The sequence below is a fragment of the Amblyraja radiata genome, chromosome 10, assembly GCF_010909765.2.
Source record: "Amblyraja radiata isolate CabotCenter1 chromosome 10, sAmbRad1.1.pri, whole genome shotgun sequence".
NCBI classification, from domain to species: domain Eukaryota; kingdom Metazoa; phylum Chordata; class Chondrichthyes; order Rajiformes; family Rajidae; genus Amblyraja; species Amblyraja radiata.
This window is the reverse complement of record NC_045965.1, coordinates 20706787-20726778: the sequence shown is the minus strand read 5'-3', so window position 1 is coordinate 20726778 and position 19992 is coordinate 20706787. Positions and strand designations below refer to the sequence as shown.

General features: G+C 42.7%; 1 protein-coding gene across 1 annotated transcript; it reads right to left on the bottom strand.

Moving 5' to 3' along the window:
* Positions 1–689: 689 nt before the first annotated feature.
* On the bottom strand, positions 690–19779 carry leprot. The gene is made up of 4 exons (XM_033028306.1): positions 19704–19779; positions 13121–13196; positions 6742–6928; positions 690–3206 (listed from the first exon to the last, which is right to left on the bottom strand). Exons 1-4 carry the CDS (start codon positions 19717–19719, stop codon positions 3090–3092), a joined length of 396 nt encoding a protein of 131 aa, XP_032884197.1. The 5' UTR covers positions 19720–19779; the 3' UTR covers positions 690–3089.
* Between the last annotated feature and the right edge of the window lie 213 nt (positions 19780–19992).

The following is a 19992-nucleotide window of genomic DNA, read 5'->3' as shown; positions in this document are numbered from 1 at the left end:
CCAAAGTATCAGACAATTGGAGATGTGTCACCAATGTCAGGTTGCAATGGGAGTCTGCCCAGAGATTTATTAAAAAAATTTAAAAATGTGATACTTATATTAAGTATGGTATATATTATATTCAATTCATGAAGTAGCCATTATCCTTTATCTATACTCTTTATCCAGCCTTTATCGTTTATCTGTATGCTTTAACTGTACTCTTTATCTTTGATAGCTTGATTGTTATTCTTGATTGTATTCATGTATAGTCTTGTTTTTAACTGGATAGCACACAAACAAAACCTTTTCGCTGTATCTCGGTACACGTGACAATAATAAACTAAACTATCTATCTTCCAGGGGTCTCACATGCTGGACCTTGGTGTAGGACGAGGCCATTTACATACCAAGTTCCATGTTGCTGTAAAATGCATGCTGCAACGATAATTTAAAACATGGTGCTGTTACTCCATCATAAGTACAAATACAAGAATAGAAATAGCAATAAATTGGCATGTAACTTACGCCAGGATTTGAAATATTACACCAGTATATAAGAGGATGGTAAAGAGCAGGACACATTGTTAAAACAAAATAACTGAAAATGTAACCTATTTTCTACCACATTTTAATATAGGTGCTATCAGTGTTGAAATGGGAAGCTTGATTCCCCAGTATTAATCCCGCTGATATATAAACAATTCAAATAACCAAAAAAAAGCATTTTATTAACATATATTTAAATTCAAACACAAAAGTATAAGAATCAATTTGAGATAATAACTTCATTCATCGTTTTACAATTAGTTTAATTTACAGTGTGTGAAGTGGAAAAAAAGTGTTGAAAATTTATTGACAATAAACAATTCACGTACAAAAGTTTAAAAGCAATTTATGGCATTTGAAGCTTACAATATTCTTACATAGTCATAATAAGAAACTTCAACCAATAGGGGAAACCCATTTAAAAATTCTGCCTCCACAAAAAGTCTATTTAAAAAAAACCAAGTCTTCTAAATTTGAAAGTTATTCATCAATGTTATTCTTGAATGTTTTATTATATCAAATGAACGTGAATAGTTAAAACCAGTTACCAACAGTGTAACATTCAACAATCTGAAGGTAAGGAATTGATTTATGAGTAGGAAGGAACTGCAGATGCTGGTTTACACCGAAGATAGACACAAAATGCTGGAGTAACTCATGGAGACAGGCATCATCTCTGGAGAGAAGGAATGGGTGATGTTTTGGGTCTCAACCTGAAACGTCACCCATTCCTTCTCTCCAGAGATGCTGCTTGTCCCGCTGAGTTACTCCAGCATTTTGTGTCTATCTTTTGAATTGATTTATGAGCTGTGTCCCATCAGCATACAAATTAAAAGTGTTAATTATTTTACACTATTTCAGTTTTTATATGGGCAATGACAAAATGCCATTAGTTAAGACATGCATAATCTTCATCCCCAATTTACTTTACACCCGACTTTAACATTTGATAAATATTTGGTTTACAATTTAGCTTTTCTAGAGACTATAATTTAAGATATCAAAGAGACAAACAACACAATGGAAAGATAGCTCTCTGCAGAATTGTTTTGTCCAATTAGATTTTGGATACATTTTAAAGGACAAGGCCAAAAATTGGTTTTGGGCAATATTAATGTATTGATATAGAAAGCATGCTTTTAAATACTTAATGCCTGCATTAAATAAGGAGACAAATATCATACACACATAGGACATTCATCTAATATTATCAAACTCTAACCATTTATAATTTCATCTGACATATGCTATAATGTGTAGTCAAAGCCTCCCCCAAAACAAAAAGCTTCCCCTATGGACTAGCCTGCAAGTTGCAAGATCAATCTGGGAAACAAATACAGAAAGTTGGAAGATGGTCACATGATTTAAATTTAATGAATTTCATATATTTGGTTCCATATGAAAAAAACCCCACCAATAAATGTTATCAACACCAATAGGTAAAGCATAGTAGCAATTAGATGCAACAAATTAGTATGGCATTTAATGTTGCATTTATACATGGACCTTTGGGCCTGGTTTAATGATGAAATTAAACCCATCTCGGAGTACACAATAACCAGCATGTCCATCTGTAATTTACTGTCATATTATTATTGACAAATAGGCAATTTGCCATTATCCCATCAACTACCTTCCAGACATTTACATTTCAAGTCTGTTTGAACTGGGCACAGTATATTCCTCATGGAGACAATCAAAATATGAGCCCGTAGGTATTAGAAAGGGCAGAACACTTATTACAATACAAAAGTTGTCAAGATTTTGAGTAGTGCTACTGTTGCTTAACAATTCAAACCCTTTGACTTGCACATAGATTCTCAAAGAAAAAGATCCTGAAGATCTTAAATACTTTGCATTTTAAATAATACAATCTGGCTCTTTATGAATCTGTACAAGCATAACAAAATGGCAAAGACTGAGACTTCTAAAGGAATAAATGATGGCATTTTATTCATAGGAACAAATATATAGTTGATAAGATGCACTTTAAAAAGTTCTGACACCAAGCTAAATTCCATGTCAATAGTTATGGTCATCTTCCTAAAGTGAGGCAAGATAAATAACTAACTACTTGACAGATTTATATCTTCCTGTACCTCCAAAGGGGGGAAAATGATAAATCCAGTCAATTACAATTGACATAACCATGTACTCATCACACCAGAACTTTTCTGTTAGTTTTTGTTTTATTTATAAGGTGCATTAACAAAAAATCTGATGCAAGTTTCAAGGCGCCAAGTAGTATTTTCTTCTCTCAACTGAGTAGATGGCAACCTATAATTCGTTCTGTTTATTGGTCCACATGAGTAAATGTATGCAGGGACCCTCTTTTTCTTTACGAAAAAATTGCCATTTTGGGTATTAGACAGTTTAGTAAAAAGCTAGGGTGTGAACTCACTAAATTAAGCACATTAATGAATTTTGGGTCTTAATGATTTTAGTTACTTTTCAATGTTATACTTGCAGATAGTGTACACTGTACTTTAAAGTTGGGAGTCTCAGCAAGTTCAGCTTCAATGCCAATCAAAGGGTCATCATATCCAGGGTCCATCTCAACACTACCACTGCTCCCAACTAAAGTCATCCCCTCTACCAAACACTAGGAAAAAGCCCAAAATAGTGAGAAAGATTACAGCATTGCCTGCCAGCACGAGTCCACAGGCTCCCCACTGGATCTGAAATATGAAAAACAGAATAACAATCTCTCAGCAAAGTAGATTTTAAAAATTGAACAATACCTGTACCGTGGTGCAGCATGCACATTCAAATACACATATCCACAAAAAATAGCTACCCATAAAGCTATTATTGGCTCAATTTCAATCTTTACATATTTTTTCTCTCCGTAATGAAGAAAATTACTCCCATTGTTGAATGTACATTGAATCAATTAATGTAGTTTGTAAACTATGTGAGAGTTGACCAGATGACAATCCATGGGTCGATTAAATAATTAACATTTACTTCAACATATCGATTAAATTACATAGAAATTCAAATAGTTATATTTACATTTTCTCTTTAATTTAGATTGTAGCAATTTCAATCTATTTTTTCTGCTTTTGCAACCGTGAACTAATTTTTTTTCTTTGCATGTGCAGCTGTAGGTACAGGCAACTGCAAATAAATTCCTTAATGTGTAAAATGATAGTATCGTGCTTATATCAGAGATAGGGAAATTAATGAAGAAAAAGCAGTGAAATTATATATGTTTATTTGGAAAGGCTGATCAAGCATAGTTAGTATGGGTAAAATACTGGCTCATTAATTTGATTGCATTTTGTTTCGAAGAATTAAGTAAGAATATTGATGAAACAGGGGAATAGTCACATGGGCGTTAATAAGGCCTTTAATAAGGTCGGCACGCTGGCGCAGCGGCTGAGTTGCTGCCTTACAGCGAATGCAGCGCCGTAGACCCGGGTTCGATCCCGACCCGCTGTCGGTACGGAGTTTGTACTTTCTCCCCGTGACCTCGTGGGTTTTCTCCGAGATCTTCGGTTTCCTCCCACACTCCAAAGACGTACAGGTTTATTGGTTAATTGGCTTGGTAAATATGTAAAAATTGTCCCTAGTGTGTGTAGGATAGTGTTAATATGCGGGGATCTCTGGTCGGCACGGACCCGGTGGGCCGAAGCACCTGTTTTAGCGCTGTTTCTCTAAACTAAATTAAACTAAGGCATTTGACAATGTCCTGCATTGTAGGCTGCTCTAAAAGGTTAAGGCACATGGCATCCAAGACAATCTGGTTAAATGGATCTAAATTTGGCGTGGCAATAGGAGACACAAGGTAGTGGTGAACGGATGTTTTTCTGATTGGATGCCCAGTAGTGTACTGCAGGCATTAGTGCCAGACCTTTATTGTTTGCAATATATTCTAACGATATTCTAGCAGTAAAGTTGCAGATGCAGTTCAAGTTGGTGATGTTGTGCATTAGCATGGAAATTGTTTTATGTTAAAGCAACATATTGACCAGATGCGATGTTGGCCAGAGCATTAGTAGATTAAATTTAAACCCATTCAGGTGAGATTTGAGAAGTCAGATAGTGTTAGGACATATATAGCAAATGGTACAGTGCTAAGAAAAGTTGATGAACAGAGGGACCTTGGTGTTGAAGTCCACAGTTCCCCAATAGTGGTGACACAAGTTGATGAATAATACATGGCATACTTCATGGACTGAAGCAGAGAATATGAAAGTTGGGATGTTATGTTTTAACTTTTCAAAGCACCTGGGAATTGTGTGTTTAGCGTGTACCCTGAATCTGGCCCTCACGTAGTCACAGTTGACCTCTTCATTTTGGTTCAGATAGGAACAGACACAAAAAACACCTTGTAGAGCAGTGGTGAGTTTCTCAAACAAGTCAGATTTTCAAGATCTTAACAGTATATACGGGGGAATCACTCTGAGAGAACCTAAAGTGTTTCAATGATGCACAACGCCTACAGACTTTTTGTAGGTTTGTGACAAATTGGTGACATGCAGATTTCACATTTTTAAAATAATTCATCAGTGATCAACGTCTCTTTGTAGCCTTTCAATCTTGTTTTTCCCAGTTATCTTTAACTTTCCATTTCCTCATATTTAGAAAACCATTCTCCCACTTGTCTGATAAACAGGTGCAATAAAAGGTTTCTGTTATTTCCTGGTCAGTTTTATTGCCCTTAACCTAGTTTACAAGCTGCTATGGTTTATTTTTACTCTAGCTAGCTATGCCTTGCAATCGAAACACTACCTAAATCTATCCATTGCTTCTCCTAACATGATCTGAATGTTATCTTCACTATGTTGGTCTCTTTTCCCATCATGCTTCCCCAGTGTACAAGCTTGTGGGTTGAATGATTTACAAACTTGCCAAATTCTCATAATGTTTGGAATTTCTTACATCAACACCATTAGGCCATACTCGGAGTATTGTATGCAGTTCTGATTACTGTGCTAAAGAATGTAAATGGTTGTATTGTAGAGAGAGCGGAGGGGATTCATCAGGGTATTGCTTCAACTGGAAGTCTTTAATGAAACAGGCTGTGTTATTTTTCCTGGAGCAAAGGAGGCTGGAGGGTTGAGGTATACCTATATATTTACTTTCAGATTTTCAGTACCTGCAGATATAAATGTGAGGATTCTCTTACATTAAATGTTACACCAACCAAAGAGCAAATACTTATCTTAACAACAGATATTTTTGCATATTTATTAATTTGTTGTTCTGCATTTTTGAAACTCTCTCTAAGATATTCAACGAAAGATTACTTAAAGCTATTTTGTAACCTAAATATATAAATTTATTCTCAAATTTTAAATACTTTCTTTGATGTACAATACAGAAACAAATGTTCAGTTTGTTCACTATTCATATGCTATTCTGCTTTATGTTCTGCATTCCTTGGCCTATTACGGTCATTTTCTTTAAATGTCCCCTCAATAGCATCACCCAAAAACACTGTCAGTTTTTATATGTACAAAAACATCACCCTAGTCCTAACTCACTGCTCTCTGTGTTACGAGAATGCTTCTTCAACATGCAATAGAGAAAGAGTAGAGATCAAATGTCAAATGTTTGGAAGATGTAGTCACCATTAAAAACGCCTTTCCTCAATCATGAAATTCCACCCCATTTCCTCATTCCATCCCTCTCTCTGGCAATGTTTCTAGTTAAACCAAACTGTTTGCAATATGCTGAATGACATTGTTGAGTTGATGACCACTGAGCTGCAGCATCACTAAGACCACTTCTTCCATCTCCATATTACAAGAACCTGCCAAGTTCAACTTCACTCTTTAGACCAGGGGCCGCAATCGGCCCGAGGGCCGTAGGTCGCCGGACCTACGGCCCTCGGGCCGATTGCGGCCCGGAATCATCCAGCCCGCCGAGCTCTGGCTGTACCGCATCCTGCGCAAAGCCGCCGGCACGACCGCGCACCTCCTGTGAACACGTGATTTGATGCCTGCCATCCGGGGCAGGATCCATGTGTACACGTGATAGGTGTGGCCCGCCATCCGCTCACAGACATGTGTCCTGGCCCCTATGTAGAACAAGGTTGCCAACCCCTGCTTTAAACTATGCTTTTGACTCTATATTTCACCATAAACCAGGTTAATTTCCATCCTACACCACAGGTATTCTATTTTTGGCAACCTTAAAAATTACAAGTGGGTGATAAGGCTGAATTACAAGACATTTGTCAATCAACATTAAGGGAGGACTTACCACTGACACTCGAGCAAGAATTACCGGGAGCCCAAAGGCAGAAACAACGATCCCCGTGGTGAAAAAATACGCAAGCTCACGACAGGCACTGCTTGCTGCATCGGTGTCATCACCCAATCTTCGTGCAATAAAGTTCGGGATAGGTGACAGGACGTAAAATATCAGCACAAACAGTGGCCAGTAAACTCTGTAGTGGATTTAAAAAAGAGGTTAAATATCGTTAATGAGTATGATATTTGAAACTTGCAATGAATTCTACAGAAAAAAAAGGTTTGTCTATGCTTCTATTTAATGCCAGATTGTATATTGGAGGCACAGAGCCTTCAGATTCAAGCATCTGGTGCAAACAAACGTACTGTTGGATGAACTGCGTAGGCGGACTGAATCTGTGGATGCAAAGGAATGGTCAACCCTTCAGATCGAGACCCTGCATCAGGACTGAAAATGTAGGGGAGGTCGTCAGTAGAAAGAGGGGTGAGGAGGGGTGAAGCAGGAGATTGCAAGCAATAGGTGGATGCAAGGGAGGAGTTGATGTGCAGATGGAAAGATGGTGATAATAACAGAGAGTGGGCAACAAAGGATTCCTTCGCTCCATAGATGCTGCTGCACCCGCTGAGTTTCTCCAGCTTTTTTGCGTACCTGTGATAATAACAGAGGCTGGGAGGTGTATAGGAGACAACAGAGGAGCAGATTATGGAATCTGATAGAAAAAATATGATGAGTGAAACGAGACAAGAGAGGTATGCTGAGTAGATAGGAACATTGATGGTTGTTGGGGGGTGGGGGGGGGGGATAGAGACTAAGTCGGCTGAATATGTCTACGGTAGGCAGATGGAACCGGGTAGGGGAGGGGAAAGAAACTGGTAACTTGGGGCCAGGAGGTGAGGAGGGTGTTTAGGAAGAACATTGTGTAAAGAACAGTGTGCAAGAGGACCTAGGTTGATCAGAAGAGAGAAAGGAACCAGAAGAGTGTGGATTACTTGAAACTGGAGAATTCAATATTCATGCTGTTGGGTTGTAGACCGCCCAAGCGAAATACAAGGTGCTGGCTGTTGCTCGATTATATTTGGCCTCAATGTGGTAGTAAAGAATGCTAGGGACAGACTGGTCAGTGTGGATATGGGGAGGGGAGTTGAAATGGCTAACAAGCTCAAGATGGCCATTGCAGACAGAGTGGAGACCACTTGGCAAACTGGTTGCCAGACTGCACTAGGTCTCGCCAATGTTGAGACCACATCGAGAGCACCAACTGCAATAGACGAGGTTGCAGAAGGTACGTGTGAATCTTTGAGTCACCTGGTGGGCGGTTTAGGCCGTAGATGATGGTGAGGGAGGATGTGTAAGGACAGGTGTTGCAGATCCTATCATTGAAGAGAAAAGTGCTTGGGGAAAGGATGGATGGGCAAACTAAAGAATCACGGAGAGTGGTTCTTGCAAAAGGGAGATGTGACAGGTGGTGGGGTTGTGATAAAGTAGCGAAAATGTGGAAGAATTATGTGCTGGGTAGATGAAAAGCACCAAGGCACCAAGGGAACTACGTCTATTTGATAATGCCCAATTAATTTTGGTTTAGTACCATAATTTTGTTCATTTTACAAACTTTCAGGCCTTTCAATAGAGGAACCTTAAATTAATAGTCATAATGTAGAGTAGAAAAATAGTAGACGGCCAATCTGAGATTTGAATCTTTAGCCTGTGGGAAAAGAACAATTGAAAGAAAGCTATAGTCCCAAACTTTAATTCAAGTTCAAGTTCAAGTGAGTTTATTGTCATGTGTCCCTGTATAGGACAATGAAATTCTTGCTTTGCTTAAGCACACAGAAAATAGTAGGCATTTACTACAAAACAGATAAATGTGTCCATATACCATGATATAAATATATACACACATGAATAAATAAACTGTAAGTGCAAATAACAGAAAGTGTTTGCTAATAATCAGAGTTTTGTCCGAGCCAGGTTTAATAACCTGATGGCTGAGGGGAAGTAGCTATTCCTGAACCTGGTTGTTGCAGTCTTCAGGCTCCTGTATCTTCTACCTGAAGGTAGCAGGGAGATCAGTGTGTGGCCAGGATGGTGTGGGTCTTTGATGATACTGCCAGCCTTTTTGAGGCAGCGACTGCGATAAATCCCCTCGATGGAAGGAAGGTCAGAGCCGATGATGGACTGGGCAGTGTTTACTACTTTTTGTAATCTTTTCCTCTCCAGGGCGCTCAAATTTCCGAACCAAGCCACGATGCAACCGGTCAGCATGCTCTCGACTGTGCACCTGTAGAAGTTAGAGAGAGTCTTCCTTGACAATCCGACTCTCCGTAATCTTCTCAGGAAGTAGAGGCGCTGATGAGCTTTTTTGATAATTGCGTTCGTGTTCTCGGACCAGGAAAGATCTTCAGAGATGTGCACCCCCAGGAATTTGAAGTTCTTGACCCTTTCAACCATCGACCCGTTGATATAAATGGGGCTGTGGGTCCCCCTCCTACTCCTTCCAAAGTCCACAATCAGTTCCTTGGTTTTGCTGGTGTTCAGGGCCAGGTTATTGCGCTGGCACCATATGGACAGTTGCTCGATCTCTCTTCTGTACTCTGACTCATCCCCATCAGTGATACGCCCCACAATAGTGGTGTCGTCAGCGAACTTGATGATGGAGTTCGCACTGTGGTTCGCTACGCAGTCATGGGTATAGAGTGAGTACAGCAGGGGGCTGAGCACGCAGCCTTGAGGTGCTCCCGTGCTGATTGTTATTGAGGCTGACACATTTCCACCAATACGAACAGACTGTGGTCTGTGGACGAGGAAGTCGAGGATCCAGTTGCAGAGGGATGCGCAGAGAACCAGTTCTGCGAGTTTGGTAACCAGTTTGGAGGGGATGATTGTGTTAAATGCCGAGCTGTAATCAATGAATAACAGCCTGACATATGAGTTTTTGTTGTCCAAGTGGTCCAGTGCGGAGTGGAGGGCCAGCGAGATCGCATCCACCGTTGATCTGTTGTGGCGGTACGCGAACTGCAGTGGGTCCAGGTTTTTGTCGATGTAGGAGTTGATTTGCTCCATGATCAACCTCTCAAAGCACTTCATCACCACCGGCGTTAGTGCCACTGGTCGATAGTCATTGAGGCACGTCACCTTACTCTTCTTGGGCACCGGTATAATTGATGCCCTTTTAAAGCAGGTGGGGACCTCAGACCTCAGAAGTGAGAGGTTGAAAATGTCCGTAAAAACTCCCGCCAGTTGGTCCGCACAGGTTTTTAGAACACGGCCGGGTATACCATCAGGTCCAGGTGCTTTTCGGGGGTTCACCCCTCTGAAGGATTTCCAGACATCAGCCTCTGTGACTGAGACTGAAATGCCATCACAGCGAATGGGGGATCGGGAAGGCACATCAGTATTCTCCCTGTCAAAGCGTGCGTAAAACGCATTGAGCTCGTCAGGGAGTGATGTTACACCAGCATTCGAGCTGCCTCCTGGTTTTGCCTTGTAGGAGGTGATTGCATTCAGACCATGCCACAGCTGCCGAACATCTGTCTCGTCCTCCAGTTTGGAGCAGAAGTCCCTTTTGGCCTTTTTGATGGCCTTACCAAGGTCGTATCTGGTCTTCATGTAGGCCACTGTATCGTTGGATGTGAATGCCCTGTGTCTGGACTTCAGGAGAGTGTGGATCTCAAAGTTCATCCAAGGTTTCTGATTGGGAAACACTCGGAAGGTTTTTGTAGGGATGCAGTCCTCCACACATTTCTTTATGAAGTCTGTAACGACTGTGGCATATTCGTTCAAGTCCGTTGCCGAGTCCTTGAACATTGCCCAGTCTACAGACTCCAAACAGTCCTGGAGTTGTTCTTCTGCCCCCCCCGACCAGCTCTGTGCTGTCCTCACTTCTGGGGGTGCGCTCTTTAATTGCTGCTTGTAGGCAGGAAGAAGCAGCACCGCGGTATGGTCGGACTTACCGAAGTGAGGGCGAGGGATAGAACGATAGGCATTCTTGATGGTGGTGTAGCAGTGGTCGAGGGTGTTAGGTCCTCTGGTGCAGCAGGAGACATGTTGGTGGAAGTTGGGGAGTGATTTCTTGAGGTTCGCCTTATTGAAGTCCCCAGCAATGGTGGTAAATGCCTCGGGGTAAGACGTCTGGTGTTTGTTGACCACGGCGTGCAGCTCCTCCAGTGCCAGACGGACGTCTGCCTGGGGTGGGATGTAGACCGCGGTCAGGATAACGGAGGTGAATTCTCTCGGGGGGTAGAAGGGACGGCACTTCACCGCCAAATGTTCGAGGTGTGGAGAGCAGGAGTTGGACAGGACTGCCACGTCGGAACACCACGCAGAGTTGACCATGAGGCAGACGCCCCCTCCTCTCCCTTTCCCAGAAGCCAGGGTACGGTCCATGCGGTGGATGGAGAACCCTTCAGGCTGGACCGCTGAGTCTGGGGAGCTGGGGGTGAGCCATGTCTCTGTGAAACAGAACACAGAGCATTCCCTCAGCTCCCTTTGATAAAGCAGTCTTGCCCTTAAGTCCTCCACTTTGTTTTCAAGGGACTGTACATTAGCCAGTAGGATAGTTGGGAGAGGGGGCCGAAGTCCCCTGCGCTTCATTCTGACCTGAAGTCCTGCCCGACGGCCACGTTTCCGGACACAATGGAGGCTTCCCCTTTGTTTCCAGGTACTGTACTTGCTGTACCTGCTGTTTCTGCGGACCTGCGCTGGAACGGGGATTCCCTCACAGACGGCAGCTCCAGCTCCGTAACGAACAGGGGTTCCCTCAAAGTCGGCAACTGCAGCTCCGTTGTTGCTGGGAGATCCAGCCCGTCGGCTCTGGGGGTCATCCCGGCGTTTCAAGGTACAGTACCTGTGATCCGCAGTCGGGTCGGGAGTTCCACAGCCAGCGTGGGAAAGTTTAAAGTCCGCGGTTCCCGCAGCTGCGGGATTTCGCGAAATTGCGAGAGCCTTGAGGTGCTCAAGCAGCTTGTCCGAAACGGCACCGATTTCTGCCGTTTTTCTGATCCAGGTAAGTTGTTGGAAGTTGTAGTTGAGCCTTTTATTTTCCGGAGCTCCGCAAAAGTCGCCGCAGGCAGGCGCCATCTTGGATGAGAGTTGATGAACCCAGCAGAATGAAAGGTACATTAACAAGGAATGATAACACTCAATTTCTACTCATCACCATTTGATCCATTCCTTTGGAATGCCAATTATTTGACAGCAGAGATCTTGTGCATCTCGTGTGCACATAATATCGACATTGTTGCCACTTAAAGGCATTGTTCACACTGAATATCCTTTTCTTGTCCTTTTCCCTGCTCTGCTGGGTTCATCAAACCCAATAGACATTAGAATATTTCCCTGCATCCTCCAATCCCAGTACCACCAATATTCTCTTACCATCGACAACCCTCTTACGGTCCCTTTAACAATATTCTAGCAACTTGCCTTTTTGTAGAAATCAAATATCCTAGACCTCTAATTTTTCCTCAGAGCTTTGACAGGCCCTAAACCATCTCAGTCCAACCAGAGTCCAGGCAGCATTTCCAGTGCTCTAATAGCCCAGGATCACCAATAATACTGATAAATCTGTGATGAACTATTACATAGAAGAACATTATCCTTGACCCAAAACTTATTATACATCATAATATCAGATATTTTTGTTTCGATTTCAAAAATGTCTATTTATAAACATGAAAGCTCACTTTGAAGATAGCCACACGATGTTCACATAATTACGTTCTGGGCCATAGAGCATATTGCTCTGGATTTCACAAGACACACGTGCATCATTCTTAAACAATGACAGAACAACAAAATGAAATTTTCAATGTTGCATTTGCTTTATAACTCCAATGCTGTTCATCTTCAGAAGACGTCAGCACATGCTGAGCTACACTTTAACTAATCCTCACTGTCTTGTATTGCCCAAGTAGCAGTTCTTAATGTGTGGATCTAGCTAGTCCATACTTATCACATTTCTACAAGAACCACTGAAGAATAATCAAAACTCCTATCAGTTTTTTTCCTTCAATAAACTCTGCATGTTAATGTTGATAACAACATGGTTGTCAAAGGTATGAATTCTGGACTTTAAACACCACAATAATCCATTTGAGAATCCATTTGCTTTCTGGGGTATTTTAATTCATAGAGTGACACAGAAAATAGTGATATAGATAGATATAGACTAAAAAGTTCAGACAATAAGCATACTAGGCATTCTTTATCAGGGTGGCGTTTGTTTCAGCCTGATGTTCTCTACAAATTGGAAATCAAAAGAGAAACTGCTGAGGAGTGATAGCAAATCACATTGTGTAATTTCTGACGTAAGAAAAACCCCATTGAAAAGAACAAACAACATACACAGTATTTAAAAAAAAGGCAGAAATCTTTTGACCCACAAACTTACCCATATTGTTCAAGAGCACATCCTAACATGAGAAAAGTCAGGCCAATGGCACCACTGAAGGATAAACCAACCAGAGCTGCAACAAAAATGGAAAGGGCATGTTATCTCGCCAAGCAGAAACAAGAAACTGCAGATGCTGGTTTACCAAGGAAAGACACAAAATGGTGGAATAAGTCAGCAGGTCAGGCATCATTCTTGGAGAATATGGATAGATGACATTTCAGGTCAGGGCCTTTCTTTAGACTGAACATAGAACAGTACACACAAGAATGGGCCCTTCGGCCCACAGTGTTTGTGCCGAGCATGATGCCGTGCTGAACATCTCATCTGACCGTACAGGATCCATATCCATCTATTCCTTTATGTCCATGTGCCTCTCCAAAAGTCTCTTACATGCCACTATCAAATCTGCCTCCAACACCACCCATGGCAATGTGTCCAGGCTCCGATCCCCCTGAGTGTAAAAAATCTTGCCCAGCTCATCTCCATTAAACTTTCCTCCCCTCGCCATGTAGCTATGCCTTATAGTGTTGGATATGTCCACCCTGGGAATAGGGTTTGACTGTCTACCCTATCTATGCCTCTCATAATTTTATATACTTTATCAAGTCTCCCCTCAACCTCTGGCGTGCTAGAGAAAACAATCCATGTCTATCCAACCTGTTCCTGTTGCTGAAACCATCTAATTCAGGCAACATTCTGGTAAACCTCCTCTGCGTCCAAAGCTTCCACATCGTTCCTGTCAGGGATAGTATCAAAACAAAAGATGAAGCGTACAAATTAGCCAGAAAAAGCAGCCTACCAGAGGACTGGGAGAAATTCAGAGACCAGCAGATGAGGATAAAGGGCTTAATTAGGAAAGGGAAAATAGATTATGAAAGAAAACTGTCAGGGAACATAAAAACTGACTGCACAAGCTTTTATAGATATGTGAAGAGAAAAAGATTAGTTAAAACAAATGTAGGTCCCTTGCAGTCAGAAACGGGTGAATTGATCATGGGGAACAAGGACATGGCAGACCAATTGAATAACTACTTTGGTTCTGTCTTCACTAAGGAAGACATAAATAATCTGCCGGAGATAGCAGGGGACCGGGGGTCAAATGAGATGGAGGAACTGAGTGAAATCCAGGTTAGCCGGGAAGTGGTGTTAGGTAAATTGAATGGATTAAAGGCCGATAAATCCCCAGGGCCAGATAGGCGGCATCCCAGAGTACTTAAGGAAGTAGCCCCAGAAATAGTGGATGCATTAGTGATAATTTTTCAAAACTCTTTAGATTCTGGAGTAGTTCCTGAGGATAGGAGGGTAGCTAATGTAACACCACTTATTAAAAAGGGAGGGAGAGAGAAAACGGGGAATTACAGACCAGTTAGTCTAACATCGGTAGTGGGGAAACTGCTAGAATCAGTTATTAAAGATGGGATAGCAGCACATTTGGAAAGTGGTGAAATCATTGGACAAAGTCAGCATGGATTTATGAAGGGTAAATCATGTCTGACGAATCTTATAGAATTTTTTGAGGATGTAACTAGTAGAGTGGATAAGGGAGAACCAGTGGATGTGTTATATCTGGACTTTCAGAAGGCTTTCGACAAGGTCCCACATAAGAGATTAGTATACAAACTTAAAGCACACTGTATTGGGAGTTCAGTATTGATGTGGATAGAGAACTGGCTGGCAGACAGGAAGCAAAGAGTAGGAGTAAATGGGTCCTTTTCACAATGGCAGACAGTGATTAGTGGGGTACCACAAGGCTCAGTTCTGGGACCCCAGCTATTTACGATATATATTAATGATTTGGACGAGGGAATTGAATGCAACATCTCCAAGTTTGCGGATGACACGAAGCTGGGGGGCAGTGTTAGCTGTGAGGAGGATGCTAGGAGGCTGCAAGGTGACTTGGATAGGCTGGGTGAGTGGGCAAATGCATGGCAGATGCAGTATAATATGGATAAATGTGAGGTTATCCACTTTGGTGGCAAAAACAGGAAAGTAGATTATTATCTGAATGGTGGCCGATTAGGAAAGGGGGAGATGCAACGAGACCTGGGTGTCAAGGTACACCAGTCATTAAAAGTAGGCATGCAGGTGCAGCAGGCAGTGAAGAAGGCGAATGGTGTGTTAGCATTCATAGCAAAAGGATTTGAGTATAGGAGCAGGGAGGTTCTACTGCAGTTGTACAGGGTCTTGGTGAGACCACACCTGGAGTATTGCGTACAGTTTTGGTCTCCTAATCTGAGGAAAGACATTCTTGCCACAGAGGGAGTACAGAGAAGGTTCACCAGACTGATTCCTGGGATGTCAGGACTTTCATATGAAGAAAGACTGGATAGACTCGGTTTGTACTCGCTATAATTTAGAAGATTGAGGGGGGCTCTTATAGAAACTTACAAAATTCTTAAGGGGTTGGACAGGCTAGATGCAGGAAGATTGTTCCCGATGTTGGGGAAGTCCAGAACAAGGGGTCACAGTTTAAGGATAAGGGGGAAATCTTTTAGGACCGAGATGAGGAAAACTTTTCTCACACAGAGAGTGGTGAATCTCTGGAATTCTCTCCCGCAGAAGGTAGTTGAGGCCAGTTCATTGGCTATATTTAAGAGGGAGTTAGATGTGGCCCTTGTGGCTAAAGGGATCAGAGGGTATGGAGAGAAGGCAGGTACAGGATACTGAGTTGGATGATCAGCCATGATCATATTGAATGGCGGTGCAGGCTCGAAGGGCCGAATGGCCTACTCCTGCACCTATTTTCTATGTTTCTATGTTTCTATGTAATGTGGCGAACAGAACTGCAGGCAATATTACAAATATTACAAACCCAAGTTCTATAGTTGCATCATGACTTCTTGTACTCAATGTCCCTAGCAATGAGGGCAAACATATCATATGCCATCTTTACCACCTTATCTACTTATGTTGCCACCTTTAACAAGCTATGAACTTGGACTCCATGATCCCTCTGCACATCAATGCTGTTACGTGCCTTGCCCTCTCCTTACATTAAGCCTCCCAAAGTGCAACACCTCGCACTTGCTCGAGTTAAACTCCATCTGCCATTTCTCCACCCATTTCTGCAGCTGATCTATATCCCGCTGTAACTCCTTCAATTTCGATGTCAGCAAACGTACTCATCCAACCCATCTACATTTATATCAAAGTCATTTATATATATATCACATCCCAGCAATCAGTCTGTTGAACCTTCTCTGTACTCCCTCTATGGCAATAATGTCTTTCCTCAGATCAGGGGACCAAAACTGTACACAATACTCCAGGTGTGGTCTCACCAAGACCGTGTACAACTGCAGTAGAACCTCCCTGCTCCTATACTCAAATCCTTTTGCTATGAATGCTAACATACCATTCGCTTTCTTCACTGCCTGCTGCACCTGCATGCCTACTTTCAATGACTGGTGTACCATGACACCCAGGTCTCGTTGCTTCCCCCCTTTTCCTAATCGGCCACCATTCAGATAATAGTCTACTTTCCTGTTTTTGCCACCAAAGTTGATAACCTCACATTTATCCACATTATACTGCATCTGCCATGCATTTGCCCACTCACCCAGCCTATCCAAATCACCTTGCAGCCCCCTAGCATCCTCCTCACAGCTATCACTGCCTCCCAGCTTTGTGTCATCCGCAAATTTGGAGATGTTGCATTCAATTCCCTCGTCCAAATCTTTAATATATATTGTAAATAGCTGGGGTCCCAGCACTGAGCCTTGCGGTACCCCACTAGTCACTGCCTGCCATTCTGAAAAGGACCCGTTTACTCCTACTCTTTGCTTCCTGTCTGCCAGCCAGTTCTCTATCCACATCAATACTGAACCCCCAATACAGTGTGCTTTAGGTTTGTATACTAATCTCTTATGTGGGACCAGTATGGATGAATATTTCAAGCAATTTCCAGTTATAACATTTTCTTTAAAAAAAGAATGTTAACACTCTCTATGTAAATTTCATTCTGCACACTCCAACTAAAACATGGATAGATCAAAGGGAATCAGGTCTATTAAGTCACATTGCTACACAACGGTCTCTTCTATTGGACATTGATCCAAACACAAATTAGGTCCAGAGTTGTATTCATTTTGAAAATATTTTTCCCTTTGTTGCTACTCAAATTAATTTGCATCTCGCCAGTTGCAAAACTCCCATGAATCAAGCTAGATTTTGGTATCATTTTTTTTTAAATTGTTTTAAAATATTCCTTGATATATTCCTTGAGAAGCAAATGTGTAGTCAGAAAATGAGTTGAAACATAAAACATTTCAGGATTCCTGCAGTGCATGGTAAGCAATAAAGCCATTGGTACGAATAATAATATTATTGACAACTGGGCCATTAGCTGTGAAAAGGTGCAACTTCAAGTAAACAATACAATGGAAAGGCATTGAAAGAGGATGATGTGGTTGAATGAGGATGATGTGGAAAGAGAAGAAAATAATACACCACAGAAACAAAATATCAGCTAGTGAAGCAAAGTTGGGTGGTGCTAATCAAGGAAGCGACTATTCTTGTGGACCTCATGGATAAGTATTTTAGAGCAAGTATGGATTCAAAGATGTAAATGACTTGGATATAAATGTAGATTTAGGGATGGTTAGTAAATTTGCAGAGGATACGAGGATTGCTGGGACTGTGAGGAAGGCTGTCAAACTGGACAGCAGGATATTTTACAATGTTATATAGATTCAGGATCAGTTCCTGTGGATTGGTGGGTAGCTAATGTTATCCCACTTTTTAAAGAAAGACGGGAGAGATAAAACAGGGAATTATAGACCAGTTTGCCTGACATCAGTGGTGGGAAAATGCTGGAGTCAATTATAAAAGATGAAATAGCAGCACATTTGGATAGCAGTAACTGGATCGGTCCGAGTCGGCATAGATTTACGAAGAGGAAATCATGCTTGACTAATCTTCTGGAATTTTTTGAGGATGTAACTTGGAAAATGGACAAGGGAGAGCCAGTGGATGTAGTGTACCTGGACTTTCAGAAAGCATTTGATAAGGTCCCACACGGGAGATTAGTGGGCAAATTTAGGGTACATGGAATTGGGGGTAGAGTGCTGAAATGAATAGAAAATTGGTTGGCAGACAGGAAACAAAGAGTAAGGATTAACGGGTCCCTTTCACAATGGCAGGCGGTGACTAGTGGGGTACCGCAAGGCTCAGTGCTGGGACCGCAGCTATTTACAATATATATCAATTATTTAGATGAAGGCAGTGAAGAAAGCGAATGGCATGTTGGCCTTTATAACAAGAGGAATTGAGTACAGGAGCAAAGAGGTCCTTCTGCAGTTGTTTAAGGCCCCAGTGAGACCACATCTGGAATATTGTGTGCAGTTTTGGTCCCCTAATTTGAGGAAGGACATTCTTGCTATTGAGAGAGCGCAGCGTAGGTTTACAAGGTTAATTCCGGGATGGCGGGACTGTCATATGCTGAGAGAATGGAGCGGCTGGGCTTGTATACTCTGGAGTTTAGAAGGACATCTTATTGAAACATATAAGATTGCTAAGGGTTTGGACACGCTAGAGGCAGGAAACATGTTCCCTATGTTGGGGGAGTCCAGAACCAGGGGCCACAGTTTAAGAATAAGGCCATTTAGAAGGGAGACGAGGAAACACTTTTTCTCAGAGAGAGTTGTGAGTCTGTGGAATTCTCTGCCTCAGAGGGTGGTGGAGGCCGGTTCTCTGGATACTTTCAAGAGAGAGCTAGATAGGGCTCTTAAGAATAGCGGAGTCAGGGGATATGGGGAGAAGGCAGGAACGGAGGGGTACTGATTGGGGATGATCAAACATGTTCACATTGAATGGCTGTGCTGGCTTGAAGGGCCGAATGGCCTACTCCTGCACCTATTGTCAACTACAGAAATGGGTAAAGAAATGACAGATGGAATTTAACCTGAGCAAGACTGAGGTGTTTTACTTCGGCACACACAGGCAAACTATACAATTAATGGAAAGACATTTAGCTGCAGTGATTTAGAGGGATCTCGAGATCCAAGTTCTCTGAATGTGGCAACAAAAAACGTGTGGCAAAGAATATATATGGCATACTTGCCTTCATTGTTTGAGGCATTGAATATATGAATCAGAAAGTCATGATGTAGCTTTATCGGGCATGGGCTGGGCCACATTTGGAGTATTGCTTGTAGTTCTGGTCACTTCAGTACAGGAAGGATGTGGATGCTTTGGAAAGGGTCCAGAGCGGATTACCAGAATGATGCCTGGATTAGAAGGTGTTGGCTACAAAGAGAGGTTGTAACTATCTAAGATCTTTGGTAACTATGGCCTACAGAGGAGGAGGGGAGGGGGGATACTCTCAGGCTCTGAACCACAGGGCAAGGAAGGGAGGAATCTCTCGTTGTGCGGTGAGATGGATCGGTTCTCATTGTGTGAGAGAAAGAGGAGCCACATTGGGGAGGAGGCCCGCGGCTACCCGACGGGGTCCGGTGTCGGGGGCGAGTCGAACGTTTCCGCGGTGAACGAGATGACCCTGGGTGCGAGAAGCCGGAGCCGCACGGTCTCCCGGGCCTCTCCGCGGTGATGGAGAAACGGCGGTGAAGGAGACGCTTCCTACCTTTAATCCCCGCCATCTTCCTGTTGCTCCAACCTTCCCCCCCTGCCGACCGAAGGCCGTCCAATCAGCGGCGCCGGCACAGGCGCGGCCACCGCTGCGCCAATCAGCGAGCGCGCACCGCGAAGCCGCCACCCGATAGGCTCCCGCAGACAACCGGAGCAGCGTGCCCACCAATCAACGCAGGGCTCGGCCTCCAACAGCCAATCAGGTGCCAGGATCAGGCTGATGCTGCTCCTTGCGGTTGACCAATTGGAGGAATTCTTGCATCGCTGACGGGAAGTGGACGCAT